The sequence below is a fragment of the Podarcis liolepis genome (genome assembly GCF_965112155.1).
Source record: "Podarcis liolepis genome assembly, chromosome: 11".
Classification (NCBI taxonomy): domain Eukaryota; kingdom Metazoa; phylum Chordata; class Lepidosauria; order Squamata; family Lacertidae; genus Podarcis; species Podarcis liolepis.
Window position 1 is genome coordinate 34,711,065 of NC_139565.1, and position 23,282 is coordinate 34,734,346.

The 23,282-nt window shown below is 38.6% G+C and overlaps 1 protein-coding gene across 2 annotated transcripts in view; it reads right to left on the reverse strand.

Annotated features, from left to right (window-relative positions):
* The window catches only part of MSH3 (mutS homolog 3), a 63,345-nt gene that overhangs the window by 22,609 nt on the left and 17,454 nt on the right, over positions 1-23,282 (reverse strand). For both annotated transcript variants that reach the window (XM_083465188.1, XM_083465187.1), the window contains 8 exons: positions 15,059-15,171; positions 13,166-13,280; positions 11,450-11,534; positions 9,545-9,654; positions 4,220-4,352; positions 3,213-3,400; positions 2,256-2,424; positions 544-608 (listed from right to left, as the gene is read on the reverse strand). In XM_083465188.1, the coding sequence (XP_083321314.1) occupies positions 544-608; positions 2,256-2,424; positions 3,213-3,400; positions 4,220-4,352; positions 9,545-9,654; positions 11,450-11,534; positions 13,166-13,280; positions 15,059-15,171 (978 nt within the window). The remainder of the gene's footprint in view (positions 1-543; positions 609-2,255; positions 2,425-3,212; positions 3,401-4,219; positions 4,353-9,544; positions 9,655-11,449; positions 11,535-13,165; positions 13,281-15,058; positions 15,172-23,282) is intronic.

A 23,282-nucleotide genomic window follows, 5' to 3' on the forward strand; every position in this document is an offset into this window, starting at 1 on the left:
TCCACTATAGTGCTGACTGGTCCACAAGCCTGCAAAGCGAGCATGGCAGGAGGCTGGCAACTGTCTCACCACTTCCCTGTGATGCAGTGCTTTCTGGACAGAGAAGAAATTTTCCTGATGGTGGTGATCCTGCAATGGGCTGCTGCCACCAAGTAAGCAAGCAGGCAAGCAGGAATGAGGCTGACTCACAGTGGCAAGTGAACTGACCACCGTCAGGCAAACCAAGGAGTCAGCTTGAAGTGGTGACTGGCCGCTGCTGGGGACCTCTGTGTCCATAGGGCCAGGTAAAGCAACATGCCTAGTGGGCTGTACTGGCATGTGTAGAAACCTGGAAATGCCCCCTTTGCCATGTGCTGATGCCAAGACTGATTACTGTACCTAAGAGTATTAGATACTGATTTAGAGTTTGCAAAGGTGTATTTAAAAACATTCATCCAACCCCACCATTCAGAACTTTAAGGTGCTTTCATGCAAATCATCTTCATCATTAACGTAAATAAAATTAATGGTAATCATATTGCAAGTTACATTATCTTTACATACCTGCTAACTTTAATCCAATCATATGGTACAGAAGATAAAAGTGAATTCTTTACTTCAATCTGAAACTAAAATATCTCTGCATTACTATTATTGTTATCATTGTTATTATTTATTCCATACTATCCCACCCTTCACAATCCATGGGCTCCTGGGAGGAAAAGCGAGATACAAACATATAATGCATTCACATAAAGAAAAATTAAGTTGTACAAACCCTCTTGTTTGAACTACAACATTCCACAGTCCTAATATTTTACAGCAAAATACCAAAATCTTGCCACTGAGATTATTGCAGCCATCAATAGATGGCCCAACAAATTGTTATGTAAAATATCCTAGTCAAGTTTCTTCCCATGCTACCTCTTGTTACTACTTATGTTATGGTTTAACTTATCTGTTATAATGTCAGATTGTATAGCTAAAAGTGTGTGTGTTTATTTATTTATTGGATTTATATCCCACCCTTCTTCCAAAGGAGCCCAGGGCAGCAAAGTGGGTATCAAGTGTTACCTACTTTTAAAAACGATTCTCAATGCAAAAGCCAGAGGGCTGAGCTTATATCTATCTCATTTGTTCTTTGTTTACCCTTGAAAAAAAGCTTTATCAACAGAAGATAATCTCTTTATATATGACTGTATCTAATATCTCGGATTAGAATGACAGTAGCAGGAAAAATGATTTGGAGTTAATGCAGCTCTATTGGTTGCAAGTCGGCCCATTGGTTGGAAAACAGGTGTCCGGTTCAGAAATGGGGACTAGCAAAATCAATGTAGCAAAGTGATATGGCAATTCAATGTTATGTATAATTTGGCATTTGGTAGTCATCATACAAATCACACATCTTTTGTCAAACTGACTGAAAAGGATTGTGTATCAACTATTTAGCTGCTGTCCTTCTATTTGCATTCCATTCAAAACATTTAAGCAGCGTAAACAGCAGTAAAGATTAACCTTTCTACTAGCAAGAAATCCAAATGATCTTTCACAAAAAATGCACTTCATTTCTTTTATATAGGATATCAATACAACATCAGGGGAAAACATTTCTAAGCTGTTTAGCTTGCAGAAGCATTATTTATTCTGACAGCATATAACCTGCCTACCTAAAGATGAGTAAGAGGATCATTTTCTCACTTTTGAAGATGGGTTGGCAGTCTTACCCTTGTTTTGTCTTTTTATTGTTTCCAAATCCTTTATTATATTGTATGGGTTCACTAATTAACCAATTCGGTTGCACTATAATTTATTATCATCTGTGCTCAAGCAAGCTTTAATTTGGTAATCTATATGCTACTCTTACATCAGTCTGATGAATTTCTCTTGAAGAAGCCAACAAGATTATTGGAGAATACTCTCTCAACCATTATCTGTGAAAGTTGGTAATAGCTATATGGCAGAGATTGGCTGGATTTGTCAGATCACTGGACAATATCATTGTTGGAGAGGAATGTACTTTCTGACTGAAAGGAGGCAGCAGTAATATCCCAATTTAATATAAACTAGTCTCTCTACTTGTGGGTAATGTGCCTCTTCATGCAGTGCTTGGGAGGCCCTTTTGATTGACCCAGGTCAATGGGAACAAATACGAATTCCCCAGCAGCTTAGGTGGTTCTAGTCTTTGAAGCTATGTCTGCTGACGAATGAACACTTGAACAAAATATGACCAATGGCAAATACAACAAGAAAAAATATGAAGCAAATATTTAACTTACTGCTTGTCCTGACACCGTAACATAATCCTTAGAGGGACAATTTAGGATTCTTCGTATATCCTGAAGGTGTAACTGGATCTGAGAGTGAACTTCCTGAATCTCATCCTTCCTCTTTCTTATTAAGGGAAATTCTTCAAGATCTTTGAACAGTTGGGTTTTGTCTCCACTTCTAAGTATTCAGAATCCAACAGTTAAGATAGACACCCCCCCAAAGTACACACATTCCTTAATACTAACAACATAAGTACAGTATTTACATTCGTAACAAGAATAATATGTTACCAAATATATGTAATACTAACACACAAACTCCATTACCTTTCAGATTAAGAACAATATTTTAAGTGCATAAATAAACTAAAGAAATAAACAATTTTGTTTCACTTGCAGGGATTATAGGCAAAGTACAGTAACTTTATGACATTTCAAAGCAATGCTGTAAACTGGGATATATAGCGTTTGATGTACAGAATGTAATAATAAAAAGAAACCAATTAGTATAACTATTGTTCGCTGCCCCAGGAACTTATGGTGAAGATTAAGAAATCTTACTAAGAAACACTGAAGGAAACTAACTGCTCAAGGTTAAAAATGAATGGACAGCTTAGAAACTGAACAATCTTTCAGTTCAGTAGGATTTATTCTATATTCACTTTCCATACTAACTGCACATTGAGTGTCTATGCTAGGTGGCAAAACCAGTGGGCTAAAAGACCTTTGCTTGAGGGTAAATGATGGGGCAACAGGGTAGCAGTAGTGGTGTCCAGGTAGCATGGCCAGGACAGAGGATTACAAGACCTTCTGTTAGAGCCATTTGTTAATATTACATAAGACTATTGTACCATGCTTATATAACAATTTAGGCTGCAATCCTAACCCTATTTACCTGGAAATACCCAATTGAATTCAGTACAGCTTATTTTTGAGTAAACATGGAAAGACTGCACTGTTACTTACTTTGCTGCTGCTTCATTAAGCATGCTTATATACTTTTTTGTTGAACAAAGCAATTCTGGAATTTCCAAAAGACTCTTCTGTAATAAAGGTGCTTGAACCTGAGTACGTATAGCTGGAACCAGTGCTGTGATTGTTGTTTCCAACTGAGAGAGTGTGCTGACTACCAGATAGAACTCTTGAATGGAACACTGAAATTAGAAACAATTGTAACTTCAAGGCTAATGTTTTAAAAATTAATGTTCCTTAGTTTCCTCCCAATTTTGGACATTCATTGAAATATATGCACCCTGATTATACTTGCTGCTGGTATGACAATGGGAAGGGAACTTACATACATGGGATGCAGTCAAATTGGTGTCATTTTAATAATGTATAAATTAGAATGTCAATAATATTTTAATTTGTATTTTAATGCATAGCCTGAAACTGTAGGCCTACTACTCTACAGCATTATGAGGCAACTTGCTCAGCAAAGACTGAAGGAATCCATATTTTTTTTATTAATCACATGAACAAAATACTTTTCTCAAGACACTGCTAATACTGAAACTGATTTAACCCTCCACTTAATGGTGGAATTCAAACATACTGCAACACCGGGGGGGGGGGAGGTAATGAAAATATCAACCATTGAAGTGTGAATTGCCATGCAGTGTTTCAGGGCCATCTTGTCTGAATTAAATGAAAACAGATGTTGTGTACTCTTTCACCCCAATGACTTGTTTGTAGCTTCTTCTTTTTTACTGGAAAAGGGAGGGTCTCAATAAAGGCTTAAAAAAAAAATTTGGGTAGTATTATGCTTAGTAATCAGGTATTTTATTTCAGGTATATATTTGACCCTGGGACTAGATTTACAGTGTTAATTTTTCTACTAGTGTAGGGTTAAATTATCTCCTTTCTTTCAATGTATGAATCTTAAACCTAAATTTCAAGAAAAAAATGCCAGTTTAAAACCATATTTTAATAGAATATAGTATTAATCATTTGTAGCTCACTTTTTTTTTTACCTTTTTGTGATAAATACTACAGAGTCCTCGTTCAACATCTGGCATCTTACATAGAAGGTGCTTTATTTGGCCAAAGACACTCGATTCTGATAGGAGAACCTCCGACACCGCATCAAGTCGAGAATTAATTTCACTGTTAAAAAAGGATTATTTTACTACAGATTGAATGTTCTCTACAATATAAGAATTTCAGGATCTCTGTCTGGATCACCTCACTTAAGTGGGCTGAGTAGATAGAAGGCAAAGTTACGTAAAGCAGCAAGTTTCTTAAAAGATCTTCAACACCATCAGAAAACAGTTTACAATGAAAATATTTAACTCAGAATAACCTTTGCTTATTCTGTGGATTTATATTCCCCACTCGCCACAGCATACACTCTTTCTTAGTTAACTAGGGGCTGTACCACTGCTCACTCTGCCTGCTAACACTCCTGCAGTTCCCTCCACATTAAACCCCTAGAGCTTCCCCTTAACACAACATGCAACTATTAAGCTTGTATTTCACTTTCCTAACCCCATTTCTGAAGCCGCTTCTCTCTTCTAGTCTGCAATCCCCCTTTGCACCCATTTCCATCTTCACCCCATGTCCATGCCTCCTCCCCCTTTTGTGCACCCTCCCCTTGCGCGCACGCACACACACACACACACACACGTAGCTTACTGCATCTTTCTCCTCCAGCATATTGCAACCATGAAGCATTGTTTTCACCTTCTGCCCAATTCTTAAGTGGCCATTCCTTCCTGTTCTTCAGATTCTTTCATGGCCCTGCTTTCATCTTTAACCCCAATCCCATACCTCCAACCTTCTCCTTTTTTGCAACCTCCCTTGCACACCCATTTGCACCTTCAGTCTCTTTTCTCAACTCTCCTTTGCACATAGAGCACCCCTATTTCCATGCAATGTCCTGTCTCCTATTCTGCAGCTCCCTTTGCATGCGCACACGGCCATGATGATATAAGTTACTGTATCTTTAAGATGAATAGACTAACCCTAAATTCCTACACTGAATCTAGAACATCATGTTGAAGACAACACATGATACCAGAAGTGAAAACAGTCTCTCCCCCCCCCTTACCCTGTTCTTCCCTTCAGGGATATAGAGACACTCAATAGTTTTTAAAAACAAACCAATTTTAACAAGAAGAAATAGCAGAGATGGGTACAATGCAGCAGCTAACACTTTCCCCCACTCCCTTATTGGGGTACTCAAACTTTGTTTTTAAACATTCATTTCCCCAACCCCCAGAGTCACCCCGGCTCGCTCCACTGAAAGCTCTGTCATGTTTAAAATTGCCGCTTCCCCTTCAGATTTACACCATCCCTGCTCTATTCAAACCTCTGTTGTTGTTTAAAACTATGTACCATTTTCCTCTGTGTGTTTTCATCCCTGCTTTATTAAAACCTTTGCTGCTCTGTTTTCCTCTTTATCCCCTCCCCATTCGAATTTCTGGCACTCTTTTATGCCAACACTTTCCCCCCTCTCAATTTTTCTCCCTTCTTGCTCCCATGTCAAGCTGATTATACTAATCTGTCGGGATAAACCAGCAATCAGGGGCTAGCTTAGTACCAGTCCAGAAATTAGGAGAGCCAATTCAACATACAGAACACACACACCCCTCTCTAAATTGAAGGATCTAGCATTACATTTATGGGTAGCATTCCACCTGAGCTGGCCTTTTCAAAAAGCTGTGACTGTTATGATTCAAATGGAGGACCATTCTCTGAGTCAAAAAGCTTCAGACATTTCCCCCCCTAGTTTTTGTATGGGTATTTAAAGGAGAACATAAATACATCTAAAAATACTAACTATATATCACATTGGGACTGGAAAAACATGTTTATGAACTCTATTTATGAATACATAATATACTAACATGAAACAGTAAATGTAAACATACTACAACAGAGGAAAGATGAAACACTACCCTCGAAAGGTTAATCTGCACTTTAAATCATTTTCACATATGGCTATGCTACTATAGCTCTAGTAATCTAACACAAAAGAAGCATGCATACACTTTGCCTGCTGTAATCCTCAATATTTAAAAACTGGGTCAAGAGAACATCATCCAATATCAAGTGACCCATTTTTTTCCACCTCACTATGTTTTTTAAACACTTTCCCAAGAATAATAAAATATAAGACTCCATAGAGGATTATGTATGGGATAAATATGCCACTGTAAAAGGGCCATTTAAAACATTTTTGCTTCTACTACAATCTGTTGTAAATACAGTACAACAAATATTATGAGAAACTAAATATTCAGATTGTATTATCTGAATTTTAGTTTGTTTTTATATCTATACTGCGCCTCGCATCATGTATATTGCCTACATTTTATACAAACACAAATTGCGCTACAATATTATTTACAATCCAGAACGCGGCAGCCAGACTGGTGACTGGGAGCGGCCGCCGAGACCATATAACACGGTCTTGAAAGACCTACATTAACTCCCAGTACGTTTCTGAGCACAATTTAAAGTGTTGGTGCTGACCTTTAAAGCCCTCAATGGCCTTGGTCCAGTATACCTGAAGGAGCGTCTCCACCCCCATCGTTCTACCCGGAAACTGAGGTCCAGCACCGAGGGCCTTCTGGCGAGAAGCCAAGTTACAGGGAACCAGGCAGAGGGCCTTCTTGGTAGTGGCGCCCTCCCTGTGGAACGCCCTCCCACCAGATGTCAAAGAGAACAACAACTACCAGACTTTTAGAAGACATCTGAAGGCAGCCCTGTTTAGGGAAGCTTTTAATGTTTGATGTATTACAGTATTTTAATATTTTTTTGGAAGCCGCCCAGAGTGGCTGGGGAAGCCCAGCCAGATGGGCGGGGTATAAATAAATTATTATTATTATTATTATTATTATTATTATTATTATTATTATTATTATTATGATTTACAGCAATTGAGATAGATGGATCAAACTTTCTATATACAGTACTTTTAGCATAAAAGCTGCAACAGTCTTTTTTCTGTCAGGAAGCCCCTGAGTATGAACAACCATGTGGCTGGGGGATGGGGACAATATGGTCCATGCCAAAAGTGTGAGAGAAAGTTAAACAAAAACCCATGCAAAAACACCCATCTAGTTTTGAGCCTGACAGACTCTTCAAGGAACTGCAGAACTATTACTAGGATGAAGTTTCCTTTTCTTCTCTCAACCTTCTAAGTAAAACATTAAAAACTTGAAACATCTTGAAACATACTACATATCCCACAGCCCATTTCCAGCAATTTTAGAATGGCTCCTTTTGGGGTTTTTTGTGGTATAATGGCACAGCTCTCTTCATATTTGCTAAACAATAGTGAAAATATTCATGAATGCATCTAGAGGGATGACTAGATCTGCATACTACTATCTCCACATCTGTTAAATGGCAATCAAGGGCTTTTGTTTTGCACAAGTAAAATGCAACTTCAGCAACAATCACCTTGAAAAAGGAAACAACCAAATTTGTACAAATGAAGGATTTAAATGTTTGCCAAATACAGGTAATCTTATGCAAGGTTTATGTTCCTGGCTATCGAGTGTATAAGCAAAATTGTGTAAAGTACTAGGAAACCATTTTTTAAAATTGTTGCAATTACCAGTGAGGGATAAATGCAGCTCTTAGTCTTCCTCCTCTTTTTCCTCACTGGATGACACTCCAGGGGATGATATGAGGAAAGGGGGGATTGACCGATAGTTCAAAGAGGTGCTGGGGGGGGGGGTCAAACTCTGAAATCAAATCATTTCTCTACAACTGGGAATACGTTTACCCTTTCTCTGCCATATAAATCAGTTGCAGCTGTGGATAATCTTTAAGTGTCTAGCATAAGAGACAGGATCATTTTTCATACAAAGTTGTATTCATACCTCAATTGTAGAAGGAGAGGAGCCATTGTCTATCGCATTATGAAAAGCTATGTATGAGCAATTAGCCCAATATTGGGACATCAAGCTTCACACATGACTTCTATCTCTGATACAATGGTCCCTGTCTTACTCTCATGTCCCACTCCCATATTTTCCAAAAGAAAGTTTTAGTTCCAAAGTATTTACTGTATGTTGATCCAATTCTAAGCAGAATTACTACTGGGTCTAAATTAGGCTTTAGTCATACACATTCCATCCTTAGGGAGAGATGAGCCATTGAGTAGAATGCATCCGTAATGAAAAGCTGCAATCATCATAAATAATTCTGATCTACAATTACAGCACATTTTGTTGCAACAACAGTCATTCATCATGATAAGTCAGGAGAGGAAGCTGCTGAATGCAAACTGATTAGGAAAAAAGATAAAGAGGCACATCAGCCGGTATCATAGTTTTCTCAACTTCCATTCATATATTACTGCAAAGAAAAAAAACTGCTGACTGGTAAGGATTTTACATAAAATTCTAAATTCTGAAATTCAGTTAAATGACAACAACAAACAACTGCATGCTTCCAGCTAGCAGAATTTTGTCTCCTACCAGTGATCACTCCCCACTAGTACTATAACAGGGGAATGTCTCTCCCATTGTTTCCAACTGTTATCAAACTGAACTGCCAAGGGCAGACACTGACTCTTCTATAATTGTCACAATCACTGCACAGCTGAAAATAGTTCCTAGGATGAACATGTAAATAAGACACAGTAGTGAATGATCCCCAATGGGCACAGCAGAAGTTAATTCTCAATAAATTTACACCGTAAGAGTATCTTATGGGATTCCCTGTAAGAAAGCAAAACAAAACCCAACTACGTTAGAAGTGAAGCATTTTATTTATTTCCTTATGTTTCTGTTCTGGCCTTCCTCCCAATGGAAGCACAGGGTGGCTAGCAATACAGAACATCACAATCAAAACAAATAAAATATTGTTAAAACACTGCATCAAATCTAAAAATGGAATCAGAACAAAGCAGCAACACTAAAATCAACAAAACTATCTGTTACATCCCAAAGCCTAGCCAATGAAGAGTTTTTATTTTATACCTAAGTATGGCCAAAGTCAAGGACAACTATATATTATTCAAAAAGGAGTTCCATTAGACATAGAAATTAATGCTATTACACTGCCAGCATGTTTAAAGGATGCAGAAACAGGCAAATGCATTTTTTGTAACAGCCAAAACCTAAAAACACACTAAATTTTACATGAAGTATAAGAGCTGGAGTAGCAGAGCTGATATGAAAGTTGGTAATTATTCCTCGAAGCTAGCAGTGTTTAATTTAGCCTAAGAAGAAAATTAGCTGCATAGACTCTCATCGAAGGAAAAACAAAAGTATTATAACTTTAAAATAATCAATATCCAGCTCAGCTACTGGGTAGCAAAGTTATTTGATAATGAATACCTGGAATTCAAAAGAGGCTGTGTCACCCATTTCTTTAGTCTTCGTTGCCCAAATGAAGTTTTTGTATGATCCAAGACCCAAAACAGGCTGCCTTTTTTTTTCTTATCAGTCTGCAGTAATGACAGTGTTTTATTCAATCAATTAAAACACATTTGAAAGAAAATATGGGAAATCTGAACTTTAAGAATCTTAGTTCTTTAAACATATTCTGTTTCTCATCAACATAAAATAAAAAAGTATGATAAAAATGCACAACAAAATAAGTTTACCTTTTTCCTCAGAAACTCACATTTCCTTGAATGTCTGTGGATCCTTTTTTTGGAAAATGGTGTTACAGTGGCTACCACAATCCTCCCATAAAGAGGGCAATGTTAATAATATCAACACTTCTGAAAAGATTGTGCTCTTTGATAAATGACATTTGGTTCTAGTGGCCAATTACTTTGTCTTTTGTCTGTTTGTTCTACAACTTATTTCCACACATTATACATACTAATAACATCAATGCAGTGATTTAGATATGAATCTCTTGAACTTCTGGAAAAAAGTTTACTTTTTCTTTTTCTTTCTATAACTCCAGTGATTTTTGTGACTAGATTCCTGCTTTTGGTGTAAATGTTTATTTATTTATTTTATATCTTTAGCCATTTTTTTTTCTTTAGTAAATTCCTTCTCTCCTTGGCTTATTTTCCATTTACAGTTTTGTTCCAAGTGTTTGTGCCTTTTATGGGCAAGAGCTTCACTTTTAAAGAGGAAGTCTTATCTTCAGTATACAGTCATACCTTGTGTTGCATTAGGTTCATGTTGTGTCTTTTCGGCTTGCGAACGCAGCAAACCCGGAAGTGTATACTTCAGGGTTTTGCTGCGTGCGCATGAGCAGAAACAGTTTGAGCGCTTCACGCACGCGCAGAAGCATTCTGAGCACTGCGCGCATGCACAGAAGCGCTTTATCGTGCTCCGTGCTTGCGCAGAAGCGCTGCTCTAGTTGCGGACTTTTCGGGGTGTGAACAGTACCCCGGAATGGATTGTGTCCGCAACTAGAGCTCCACTGTACTTATATCTGGCCTTTCATTCATCACAGAATTAAAAATGACTAGACCAGGACCTGCTTAACTTCAACAAGCTGGCTGCATCATATGCCCTCAGAACATGCATGCCCTGCACCATGTTCTTCTTCTTGATGGGTATTAAATTATGCTGGCATCCTTCTAGAGTTGTACATTATCTGATAAAAAGACAGGGTACAAATCAAAACAATGAATATGTCACCTTGGTAAATGCATTACCCCAAAACTGCATTTACTAAAGTACTGTGAACATAGGCTCAGAGGGAAATCAGGAGACTAGCTGCTAAATTCTAACTCAGGGGTCCTCAAACTTTTTCAGCAGGGGGCTGGTCCACTGCCCCTCAGACCTTGTGGGGGGCCGGACTATATTTTGGAAAGAAAAAAAAAAAAGAACGGCGGTGGAGGGATGATGAACAGCACGAGAAAGGGCTCCGGAGGGGCTGGCAGCAACAAAGCCCAGCCCCCTTCCTTCTCTAGGCAGGGCGGGGAGAAGCCAGGAGGGAGGGAGGAGGCGCTGCCACCACTGTGTGAGGGAGAGGGAAAGAACGTGCACGTGCTGGCGATCCTCTGCGATTCGTGGGCTATCTCCGGGCTGGATTTAGAAGGCAATTGGGCCTGATCCAGCCCATGGAGCTTAGTTTGCTGACCCATGTTCTAACTGCTATAACAGAATCATAGGTCTCCTGTTTTAACTTACTTCCATTGTTAGAGCCTAGCTGGGGAAAATCTGACTAAACACAGGAAGCTAGGGGAGAACTGGTGTATGAAGAACACGTGCAATAATCCAAGACATGCTTCCCAAGCAAAGAAATGTGCAGGATGAAGCATACTTTCTTACCTGATTCTGTAAGATTTCAAGATTATTTACTGTAGACCCATTAAGTATCATATATTCAGCTTCACTTGATAACTTCTTAAAATTACTGAAATAAAAAGCATTATTCCATAGTGATGACACAAAATAATTGCTTATTAAGCTTTAAAATAAAATCATGGCTTTGTATATTGTTGGGGAAAGCACGTTAAGACATATGAAGGAGAAACAGCTTCTGGTAAACACATGTGAATCATTTTACTTCTGGGGGAAACTAATTTAAAATCAACTACCAATGTTAAAGTGAAAGCCTTTGCAGATGACTTGGTTTTAACAATGGAAGACCCATTAACTAGTGATAAAGAAGCACTAGAAGAAATAGAACAGTTCGGACAAGTAGCAGGTCTCAAATTAAATAAAAATAAAACTAAAATGTTAGTTAAAAATATGAAACAAGATTTGGTGGCTATGCTGCAACAACAAACTGGTATAGAAGTAGTAAAAAAAAGTGAAATATTTGGTAATTTGGCCCAAAGAATATAATTTTTTTCCAAGATAATTAGACACCGATGTGGAATGGAATTAAGAGACATTTGAAAGTGTGGGGACGGATGCAACTTTCTCTATAGGATAGGATGTCAGTCATTAAAATGAATGTGCTACCAAAACTGTTATTTTTGTTCCAATCAATTCCGATAATCAAAGGGGCAGCTATATTTAAGGAGTGGCAGAAAATAATTTCAAGATATATCTGGCAGGGGAAGAAACCAAGAATTAAATTTAAATTGTTAACTGATATTAGAGAAAGAGGGGGCTTTGCCTTGCCAGACTTGAAGTTATACTATGAACCACCCTGCCTTTGTTGGTTGAAGGAATGGATATTGTTAGAAAATACAGATTTGTTGGACTTAGAAGGATTTGACAATAGGTTTGGTTGGCACGTATATTTATGGTATGACAAAACAAAAGTGCATAAAGGATTTGGAAACCACATATTCCGAAGAGCTCTATATGAAATTTGGGATAGGTACAAAAACCTATTAGAACGTAAAACACCATGGTGGTTGTCACCTTTGGAAACAATGAGTGTAAAAAAGATAAATATGAGTAAAACTTGGGGCACACATGAAAAGTTAGTAAGAGAAGAAGGAAATAACTGGAAAATTAAACCTTATGAAGAGGTAAAAGAGGCACTTTTTATCATCTGTGGTGGGAATGTAAGAAAGTGAAAGGCTTCTGGGAAATGATTTATAATGAGATGGAAAAGATGTTGAAATATACATTTATTAAAAAAACCAGAAGCATTTTTACTTGGTATTGTAGGCACTGACATTAAAAGACAAGATAAAAAAAACTGTTTTTATATGCGACAACTGCAGCAAGAGTATTATTGGCACAGAAGTGGTGATTTGATAGAATAAGGATTTGCTTAAAAATTCCTCTCATAGCAGTTCTGCATTTAGTATTATAGTAGTTATAGGCAGAATTATAGGCAGTATAATAATCAGGTAAGTAATTTTAAAAACCACTACAAGCATATACTTTTACATTTCTAAAGTTTTCCCACTTTTGTTAGCTTTAAATGCTTAGTTTATAGTACATTATAGAACTTGTTTACAAGTGGGATATCACAAAAAGTACACTTATTTTATGAAAGGAAATTGGCCAGAGGATGCAAAATAATATCCCTACAGTATTCTTTGTTCAGGATTGTGGCTTTCTGAAATTAAAAGTACTTACCTTGGATTGTAGAGTATCTTTTCTAAATTAAATTCTTTAAGATACATGATTACAGCAGCCAGGGAGCATAGCACTGACTTATCCAAGTTTAAAACCACTGACAATGCTTGGGAACCTTAAAAATACAATTGTAATTTGTGTAGTTGTATTACAAGCAGCTTTTATTACAGCAACATATAAAATCCAGTGTGTAGGAGCTCCTATTCTGCACTATATTTTAGCTCTCGCTCCAAATTGGCATCCTAATCACTACTACAACAAATATTTCTTTTGCCTACCTCATACTTATGGACAGTGCAACAAAGATATCTCCTTCAGCGAGTTATTTGTGGTATTTTTACAATCTACACATTTAATGCCTTGTATTTGTTTGTGCATCTTGGGACAGGGAAAAACTGTGACGCCTTACTTGGCAAGAAGAGTTATCAAATTCTGCATGATACATTGGATTCAGGCAAGGGAAGAAGCTTTGCTGCACGGGAAATAGTGGCTGTGCATTGCAGAGCTGGAGAGGAGAAAGAGGAAAAGCAGTAGCATTGCTACTGAGGAATGGAAAGCCTTCCTGGTATTTGCTTCCTTCAAATTCTTCAGCATATACTTTTGTATTACCACAAACGGGTACAAACACATGGGCAGGATCTTATGCCACTTACCTACAAGGTTCTGTATACTATGTAATAGGGGTTTATGTTACCATTGCAATGGCACAAACTAGATAGAAAAAGAACCATATTTTTCACAGCAACCATTTATTACTGGGAAAATGAGAATCCAAAAAATGTTGGGTGATATTCAATGTTACTGAGTATGACCTGGTTAGGACACACTGCAAGTATATTATATCATTTATATTATTAACATCATCATCATCATCCCATATATAATATCAAAACCTTTCTTAACAGAAACAAGTTAACTAAGCATTTGTTACTTGACAAACTGGTTGCATGGAAACAGCCTAAGACTGAAAACCTATACAAAATTACTTAGAAGCAAGTACCAATGAACTACGAATAGCTTACTTAAGAATAGACATGTATAGGATTGCATTGCAAGAAATTAATTAGGAAACTAACTTCGTCAAATCTCCTCTGAGACAAATACTCTAAGGCAGCCTTTCTCAACCTTGGGTCCCCAGATGTTTTTGGCCTACAACTCCCATCATCCCTAGCTAGCAAGACCAGAGTTCAGGGATGATGGGAGTTGTAGTCCAACAACATCTGGGGACCCACAGGTTGAGAAACACTGCTCTAAGGCACTTTCCAAAAGCAAACCAGGCCCAACTTGCTGCTCAACTGACTAGTAAAGAGTTTAGTTCTTGAATTATTCTTGGAGTTTTTATTTGAATAATCTGTAATTTAAAATTAATGTTTACCGGTTATCAAGAAATAAATATGGATGGAATGACCTCTCTGATTCTTCAATACTGCTATACAATACACACACACACACACACCGTAGATTCCAGCGTATAAGACGACTTTTTAACCCCAGAAAAGAGGTTAAAAAGTCGGAGGTCGTCTTATACGCTGGGTACTACCTCCGAGGCAGCAGTGGGCGCCGGGCAGCTTCCTCCCAGCGTGGAGACTGCCGCCCACTGCTGCTTCGGAGGCTGCCAAAGCTGCCGCTGCAGCAGCAGCGAGCAGCAGGCAGCGGGCCCCACTGTGCGCGGCTTCCTCCCAGCACCTTATATGTCCAGTCGCCTAATACGCCGGAATCTATCGTATATCAAAAACTCTATATATTAACAAGCACAATCTCAGAATATTAAAATCTACTTGTAAATTAAGGAAAATATGACACCGTGAAGTAACTTTTACAAAATAATAAAATCCTATTTAATACAAATGAAAACTATTCAGACAAATTTCAGTGTATTTCTGAATCAGTTACCTTTACTATCAAGTACTCGATCTCCGTAGAAGTTTGTAATCAGTTGGAAAGCATTGCTGTACTCAAAATGCTTGTTTTCCATCCTCTCTACCCTAATTCTGTCATCCTGTAAACTGGAAATAAGAAGTATGTTTAATCTTGCTGTACTCTTACAAAAATAACTGAAAGAAAACTCACAATATCAGAAAACCTATTTGTCTTGTTTGCAAACACATCAAGACGCAGGACTATTTCATTAAGCGAAACTTTGAAAATAAATTTGATTTTTAAAGTGTGCCCTTTTCTCATTGCACAGGTTGATCAAATCACTTTGTAACTCAACAAATTAGATTTTAGAGTGGTTTCAAAGCTCTGTCTTCCCATTTCAGTTGCTACTGCATTTTCCCTAGCTAAGCCCTGAAGCATTAATAAATCCAGAAGAATGGCATTAATTGTGCCCTTTATTTAGTTAGTTGGATTGATAACCTGTATTTTTCTAGGTTCAGGACAGGTTTAACATTTTGCTACCTAATTCATTCTCACAGAATTGTGATGAAAGTCCCATGTTTAATTTATAAAATAAATGGTGCCAAGACACATTCTTGCCTTCTGGCCAGCACTGATTCTAATCCTACATTTTAGGGAGTTGGGTGTGTTCACACAGTTGAAGGGTGAAGAGTTTTCCCATACTAAGCAGCATGCGCACACGCGCACACACAAATACCGTATTTTTCGCCCCATAGGAAACACTTTTTCCCCCTCCAAAAATGAAGGGGAAATGTGTGTGCATCCTATGGGGCGAATGCAGGCATTTGCTGAAGCCTGGAGAGCGAGAGGGGTCGGTGCGCACCGACCCCCTCACTCCAACAGCTTGCGGAGTGTTGCCTGCATGCCGGAGGCTGGGCGCGCTGAGCTCAGCGCGCCCAGACTTCGCGTGGCTCTCCGCAAGGTGCGGGAGCCCAACGCCGGGCTCCCACGGCTTGCGGAGAGTTGCCTGTTCTGGGGGCTGGGGTTGGGGTAAGCTCCGGCTTCCCCCGCCCCAGCCCCGCACCTGGGGGGGAAATAAAAAATTTTCCCTTTATTTCTCCCCCAAAAAACTAGGTGTGCCTTATGGGACGGTGTGTCCTATAGGGCGAAAAATACGGTACACAGTTTTGCCATTAAGTGCCAAAAATGCAATTAAAACATGGTAAGGGAATTCAGGGACATACAATATCCGAAACATGTATGTTCCTGGAGTTCTAAATACTGTTCCAGCTAGAACACAGGAGCTATGCATAAACCTAGCTGAAGGACTAATTAGCAATCAGGGCTACCTTGGAACATTTGTGGCTCTGAAATTAGCTCCTCTGCCCTGCCATAAAAGAGCTGCCCGTTTTTAAAAATGAGTATGCAGTTTATAACACTGAAGTCATGTGATCCTTGAAGGACCTCACCTTAGCTATGGCCTCCTACTTGCTGTGACCAGAAGGGTGACTTAGGAATGTGTCTAGTGTTTAGACTGAGGATGCTGTAAATATTTACAGTGGTGCCTCACAAGACGAAAATAATTCGTTCCGCGAGTCTTTTCGTCTTGCGATGTTTTTCATCTTGCGAAGCACGGTCCGTCGCAGCTGTGCCTCTTCAAGCGACTTTTAAAAAAAAGCGCAAGATGTTTTTGTCTTGCGAAGCAAGCCCATAGGGAAATTCGTCTACCGAAGCAACGCAAAAACGGAAAACCCTTTCGTCTAGCGAGTTTTTCGTCTTGCGAGGCATTCGTCTTGCGGGGCACCACTGTATGTCCCTCTCCCATACAGCCAACCAAATACTGGTGCTATCCGACACACACACAAAAAAGGAGGGGAGAAAGCAAGAGATTACTCTTTCTCATTATGAGAGATTCCAGTACATTCTCTCTTTTATTCTATTTATGATCTTCCAGAGACAGTGAGCCCACAGCTAGTAGTCAAAACTATGCCATACACTCATGAGAAGGGGGTATCAACAAACTCAAGGTAGCCCCAAAGTGTGCAGGAGTGCTCAGGGGGCACAGGATGCTGACTGACTGTTGGAAAGAAGGAACATCATGGGGAGGGGAAATGAAATGGCTAGAACCCTGAACAAAAATACTTCACACTACAAAATTTTGCTTCAAGGCCCTACTTGTATACACTAGTAGTGATCTCAATTTACCACACACGAATGCACACAAGAGGGAGGAATCAGCAAGCTCAAGGGAACATGAAGGTTTGCAAAAATTAAAAAACAACAACTATGGATTTGCTTCCACTTTAATTCAAACTTTGCAAAGGAATAATACAACAGTACAATAGAGTAATATGCTATTCCTACTTTGTAGATGAGGAACTCAAGGAAGGACTATTCTAATCAATCAGACTGATAATTTTCTTCTAAACTTCTAGATTGTTAATTTGATAACAGATTGGTCCTAACTCTGTAAAACTGCAAGTAGAGAGATGCAAATATGTGGTTAAACAGTTGGACAATACACATGATCTGCATAGCACATACAACCTTTGTGCAGCCAGCGACTGCTTAGCAACAAATGAAAGTGAATAATGGACTGAACAAGCAACACAACTAGCCTGTAGCAGCCCATTAATCAGAAGCACCACCACCCTTCATTATCATCATGAACCTTCTCCAAAACACCCAGATACATAATAAGTTTGTAACTGTACCATTAACACCTTCAAAAATTCATGGAACGCAAAGAGCTAGCTACCCTTACTTAAACAAATGCCATGGCATTGTTTAACACTCAAATTTTACTTTTATGAATATGAAAATGGCAACTTCACTCTAGCTTTACCACACCTTCTTTCTGCATGATGTAACAATATCATGTCCTGGACATGAACTTGCACCATGAATCAACTGGTAACATGTTTTAAAAGCACTACACTAGCAATGTAGCCACTCCCCATTCTGAATAGGAAAAACCCGTATGTGTGAACTTTCAATATGCAGCCAGAGTAGGATGTGCAATGTAACCCAAAAGGTTACATTGTCAGTTTGCAACACACAAGAGTTTTAATTAGTTATCTAAAAAAAACACCTTACAGTGAGTTTTGTGGTTTCCTCAACAGAAGGTACTGGACAGCAAGCAATAGACAGCTGGCTCTGCAATTACTCTAATTAATGCTTTCTTTGATAAGCTGGTGTGGATTTAAGAAGTCATTAGGGTAAGGGAAATGCCCTGCTCTATTTTTCAATTAATTATGTTAAGCTTTCCTGTCAGATTTATGAAAATGCTATGTGTGTCTTACATTTTCTTTATCAGAAGTAATAGAATTCATATTATTCTATTATTCTGTTTATCTAAAAACACATTGTGTGAGAGTGAAAGTGAGATTTTATGGTGCAATAAAATGATCTTTATGTACTGCAAGGTGGTTTTGTTTACATGTTTCATGTTACTCCAAACAATGCTTTTAAAAATGAAAATTTAAACCTAGCTTGTAATTCATATAGAAACATAGAATTGTAAAGTTGTCAGGGACCCCAAGTATCATCTTGTAAACCCCCTGCAATGCAAGAATCTCAACTAGATCATACATGACAGATGGCCATCCAACCTCTGCTTTAAATATTCCAAAGGAGGAGAATCAGCAACCTCCTAAGGGAGTCAGACTACTAATTTACTTCCAAATCTTAACAAAACAACTATCTACAGATGTTCTCTAAAAGTGGAAAAATAAAACAGACCTAACTGATCAGACTAAATCTTACCCAGATTATAAAAACATGTACATCTCAAAGAAACTATATGGCCAATGCAATGAACCACTATTATCCCTTCTACTATCAACTCTTTTAAAACCTTAAACCACATAAAAACTTAGTGTAAGGTTCAATGAAAACGAACTAGAGAGCTCCTCCTTGGTCTCTTATTGCCCTTGATGGCAAACAATGGGGATTAAGAGTATAGGAAGAAAATACAAATATTGCTTTCCAATAGAATAATATAATAGTTTATTATTACATAGCCTGCAAAATGGTTCCACCCCTAAACAGTCCATTGGTTCTTCCTGGACAGACCATAAATGCTCCTAGCTTGCAGTAAGTATTTGCATGTGCAACAAAGCAACTCTCGCATTGGTTCAGTCACTCCCTAACTTTGCTTCTTTGACTGTCATAATGTCTATTCCTCCTGTTTCTCTGCCCACCTTAGCCTGCTAAGAATGTCTGCTGGCTCAGATCTTGGCCTGCAATAACTCTGACTCCGCAACAACTCTCCTTTGAATCTGCCCCAGTTCTTCATCTAAACATGATCGCAATCTAACTGGGACCATGCATGGCTGTCTGCTGACCAACACTGACAGTTAGCCCGAGAATGTTTTTAAGTTAAGATGATATAAAAGTGTTTTATGAATGCTATACTGCATCATATCCAATGGAGACACACTATCTCTTACTTAACATATTTACTGTGTGCCTACCTGCTTCAGAAGTAGTTCTGAAACAATTTCAGTCCCAGCTACTACATTCATATATGGCAGTTTCATTAAAATATTTTTGTGAGGACTGAAGACCATAAACAAAAGTTATTAGCTGTCAGTATTGCTTTTTGTTTTCTAGACCCCCCCCCCTCTCCGGTGATAATGGTTTCAAACAGAAGTAGAGATAAATGATGTTTCAATGAAATCAAAGTTAGCTTAACAAAAAATTAAAGCTCATCTCTATTCATTTTTTCAGTTTTCTGTGAAGCCAAATAACAGATCATACTTTCCATTCTTGTTTTATAGTCATACATGCATAACCATCAATTCTGAATCTGGAAGCAAGTTCAGCATCATGGGCTCCTCTAAGCAGCTCTTTCAATGCCAGTATCAGCAACTCTGAAGCCTAATCTAGTCACAACTAGTGAAGTGCCAGCAGTTGCATATGTTCAGATGAGGCCAGGGCAGGGATATAGGAAGCACATGTTTGCATTGTCAGTGGAATTTAATAGGGAATGAGAAAGAAAGAAACAGAAGCATCAAACAGTTACAGCAATATTTCCACTGTTAGTGTTCTTAAAGGGTGGGGAAAACACTGCATGAGAAATATCGAGTCCAGCACATATATATTGTCTAACCACACTGTATGATAGACCAGATGAATGCAAATAGCCCTAACAAATTTAGATAGGGCATACTCCAGACCAACAAAGCACACATTAAGATGTCTGCAAAATGCACCAAGAGTGAACCACGAAATTAGTCACAGCAATTTCTCTCCTTGTGCACAGTCTGCATATATATTACACTTTACAAAAGGTGCAGGAAATTAGGCCCACCAGGCCTTCCCATTGGGCATGTAAGGCCATTTAAGCCAAGCCCACCTATCTTACACCTTAAATCATATATAGTATCAGGTATGGGGCAGGTAAAAACTTGGCTCAGCCAAAAGGGCTTTTCTCTGGCACTGCTGATTAGCGGTGCCTGCAAAACCCTATGGCAACATAACATTTTGCAAGGGGCTATGATGATCAGCTAGTTGTTGTGTCTTGCAGAGCACTTTGCAAGGGGCATCTGGAGACGCATGCAAGCAAAAAAGATCACCCAATGTCACTGTCAAACTTGACCCACAAGGGGTGGGGAAATAAAAATCTGGCCTGCCAGCCAGATGCATTCTCCACCCTACTTTACCACATATTTAAATTGCTATAGCTTGTTAAAAAACTCCCTCTGGTAGGAGGCCAAACCTTTCCAGTCCTCTAGAAAATTAAAAGTTAAATTCACATCAATTAAGACTACAAATCTGGATTTTAGGTATTTAAATAACTGATCAGATTCTTCTTTTATTAAAGAGCTTTTCTTTAAGTCACCTCATTTCCGATATTAAGGGTTAGAAGAATTACTGTGCACACACTGCTAATAAGTTATTTTAGTGAATTCTGAAAAATGGATCAAGGGGTGCTTGACAGTCACAGACAGAATACAGCATGATAGTAATGGTCCACCTTCAGTATATGTCTGTGTACCTGTGCTGTACAGCTTCATCACAAGTGGAAAGAGTGCTTTTGCACTGATGTCCTCCTTCAACTTTTTCATAATCATCTGTTTGATCACTATGAGAAAAGGATGCTGGGATAAATGGGCCATCAGTCACATCCAGTAGGGCTCTTATATTCTTAACAATTGGGCTTGATAAATGCATAACCCTGTCCAGCCATGATTAGGTGATTGCTTGGGCAAAAATTAATTCAAACAGAAAGTATTCTTATAGTCATTCCTGTTCAAGAGCATCTAATAACCAGTCTCAGAGGGCAGGATCAGTTCTGGACTTGAAGATACACCTTAGGCAGATGCCTTAACATGAAGTTCAGTTGCTCATCACACAGTGCAGCCACACACAAACTGAAAGTTTGCTAGTTTGAGTGATGTTATCTCCTGACACAGGTAGAACAGAGTTATCCAACTGCCAGTAATACACTCGTATATCCTTATCTCAGCAATTAGGATATTGCATTGTGAGGCCATTAACAGATAATTCCTCCTTTCCATTTCTGTATTAGTGACTTTTCAAGGCACTGGTAAACAGAAGTGGAGGACTGCTGCAGATTTTGTCACTGCAAGTCTACTATTATTTTTTAAAAACTGGGAAATCGCAAATAAAGATTCCCGAAGGGGGGGAAAAGACAACTACAACAAGAGTTACTTTGTGCCTTGTACTCACTGCCTTCTCATTACAGTACTACGCAGGTGACACAAACTAGGGACTCTAGCAGTATGACCTGGACACTTTGTTCACTACCTCGGGCTGCAAGAGAAAAAAATAGAGATGAGACTGCAGGTCCTCTTCACCTGCTCTGCAAAACACTGGCTTCATCAGACTTCCTCTCCAGAAGCCATCCATAGCAGCCATTCCATTAGACACATAAAAGGAAAGATAGGACTGCAGGGACTTCACATCTGCTGTGTTGAAAGACTAGCCACTTTTGGCTTCTCCTCTCCTTGAAATCTTTCCATTCCCACTGATCATTACACAAACTTTACAGTTAGGAAACAGTGCCAGAGTTTGCTTTTCCCCCTTCATACTTCCCAATTTCTTTTCCTTTTGTGTCATACCTTTTAGAATGAAAGCCTGAGATAGCCAGAAAGTAGTACTGCTGTTACTGGCTCAGTGTGGGACAAATGGCATAATCTGGTCCTATACAGCATCTGGCCTGGCTTCTCAATCATTTGTATACTTACACTGCAATGTCTACTCAGCAGTAAGTTCCACCAATTTCACTGGGATTTACTCCTATGTACAGGACTGAAGCCTGAACCCTTACACTATCTGGAATAATCTGTTTATCTGCCTGCTTCCTGTGCCACCTCCAAACAAATAGTCTTGACAATGAGAGTAGAAAGAGAGAGAACACATGAGCACTATGGAGGGGATAGAGAATAAAGAAAAATAAATGTCCCACCTATGAGTGATAATTCGCATTTAGCAGAAAGTACTACCTTGATATCTCTGCTAGAAACTGGAAATTTAACTTATTGGTATCAGTTTCTCCTATAACGCAGAAAAACTATAGGGCCAACAATTCAGTTAAGTGCAAAGCTAAGTCAGAAAGTTAGGAAATTTTCAATGCCAAGAACCAGGGAGATCCAAAATAGAATAATTTGTTTTCCCAATGGCCTCAGTTGTCTTATTCCTATTATATTATACACACATTGAAATATCATTCATTAGATTTTTTGCTTGCCCTTCACCATGACATCTTAGGGTAGGTTACAACAGTTTAAGACTACAATATTAATATCAGTTAATATCCAGCAAGACAGTTTTCCCAAAAATTATGAAACAACAAATTTCCTGGGAAAGTTTTATTCCCAGTGCTCTTAGCAATTAGGATCAGATTTATCATTTATATTTGCCATATCAATTTTACATGCTCTATTAATATATTTAAAGCAGTAGTACCTGACATGGTGCTCTCCACTTTCGCCAGTGGGGCCAACAGTTAAGGATAAGGGAAGCTGTAGCCCCCATTACATCTGGGAGGGCACAACATTGGATATCTCCATTCTAAAGTTTTCCCAATAGCCAAAAGTAGTTGGATGTTGAAGTGAAATAGTTGGTTTTAGAAGGAAATCAGTAACTTGTACTCCAAAGCTGTATTTTTTCATAGGAACACCTGTCAATATTTTAATAAATAGTCACTCAGTAGTATCCACTTCATTATATAACCTGTTTTTGAGCATAACTTGCTTCTGGGGCCCCAAATGACTTAAAACTCTATGACTTAGGCCCCACATAAGACTAC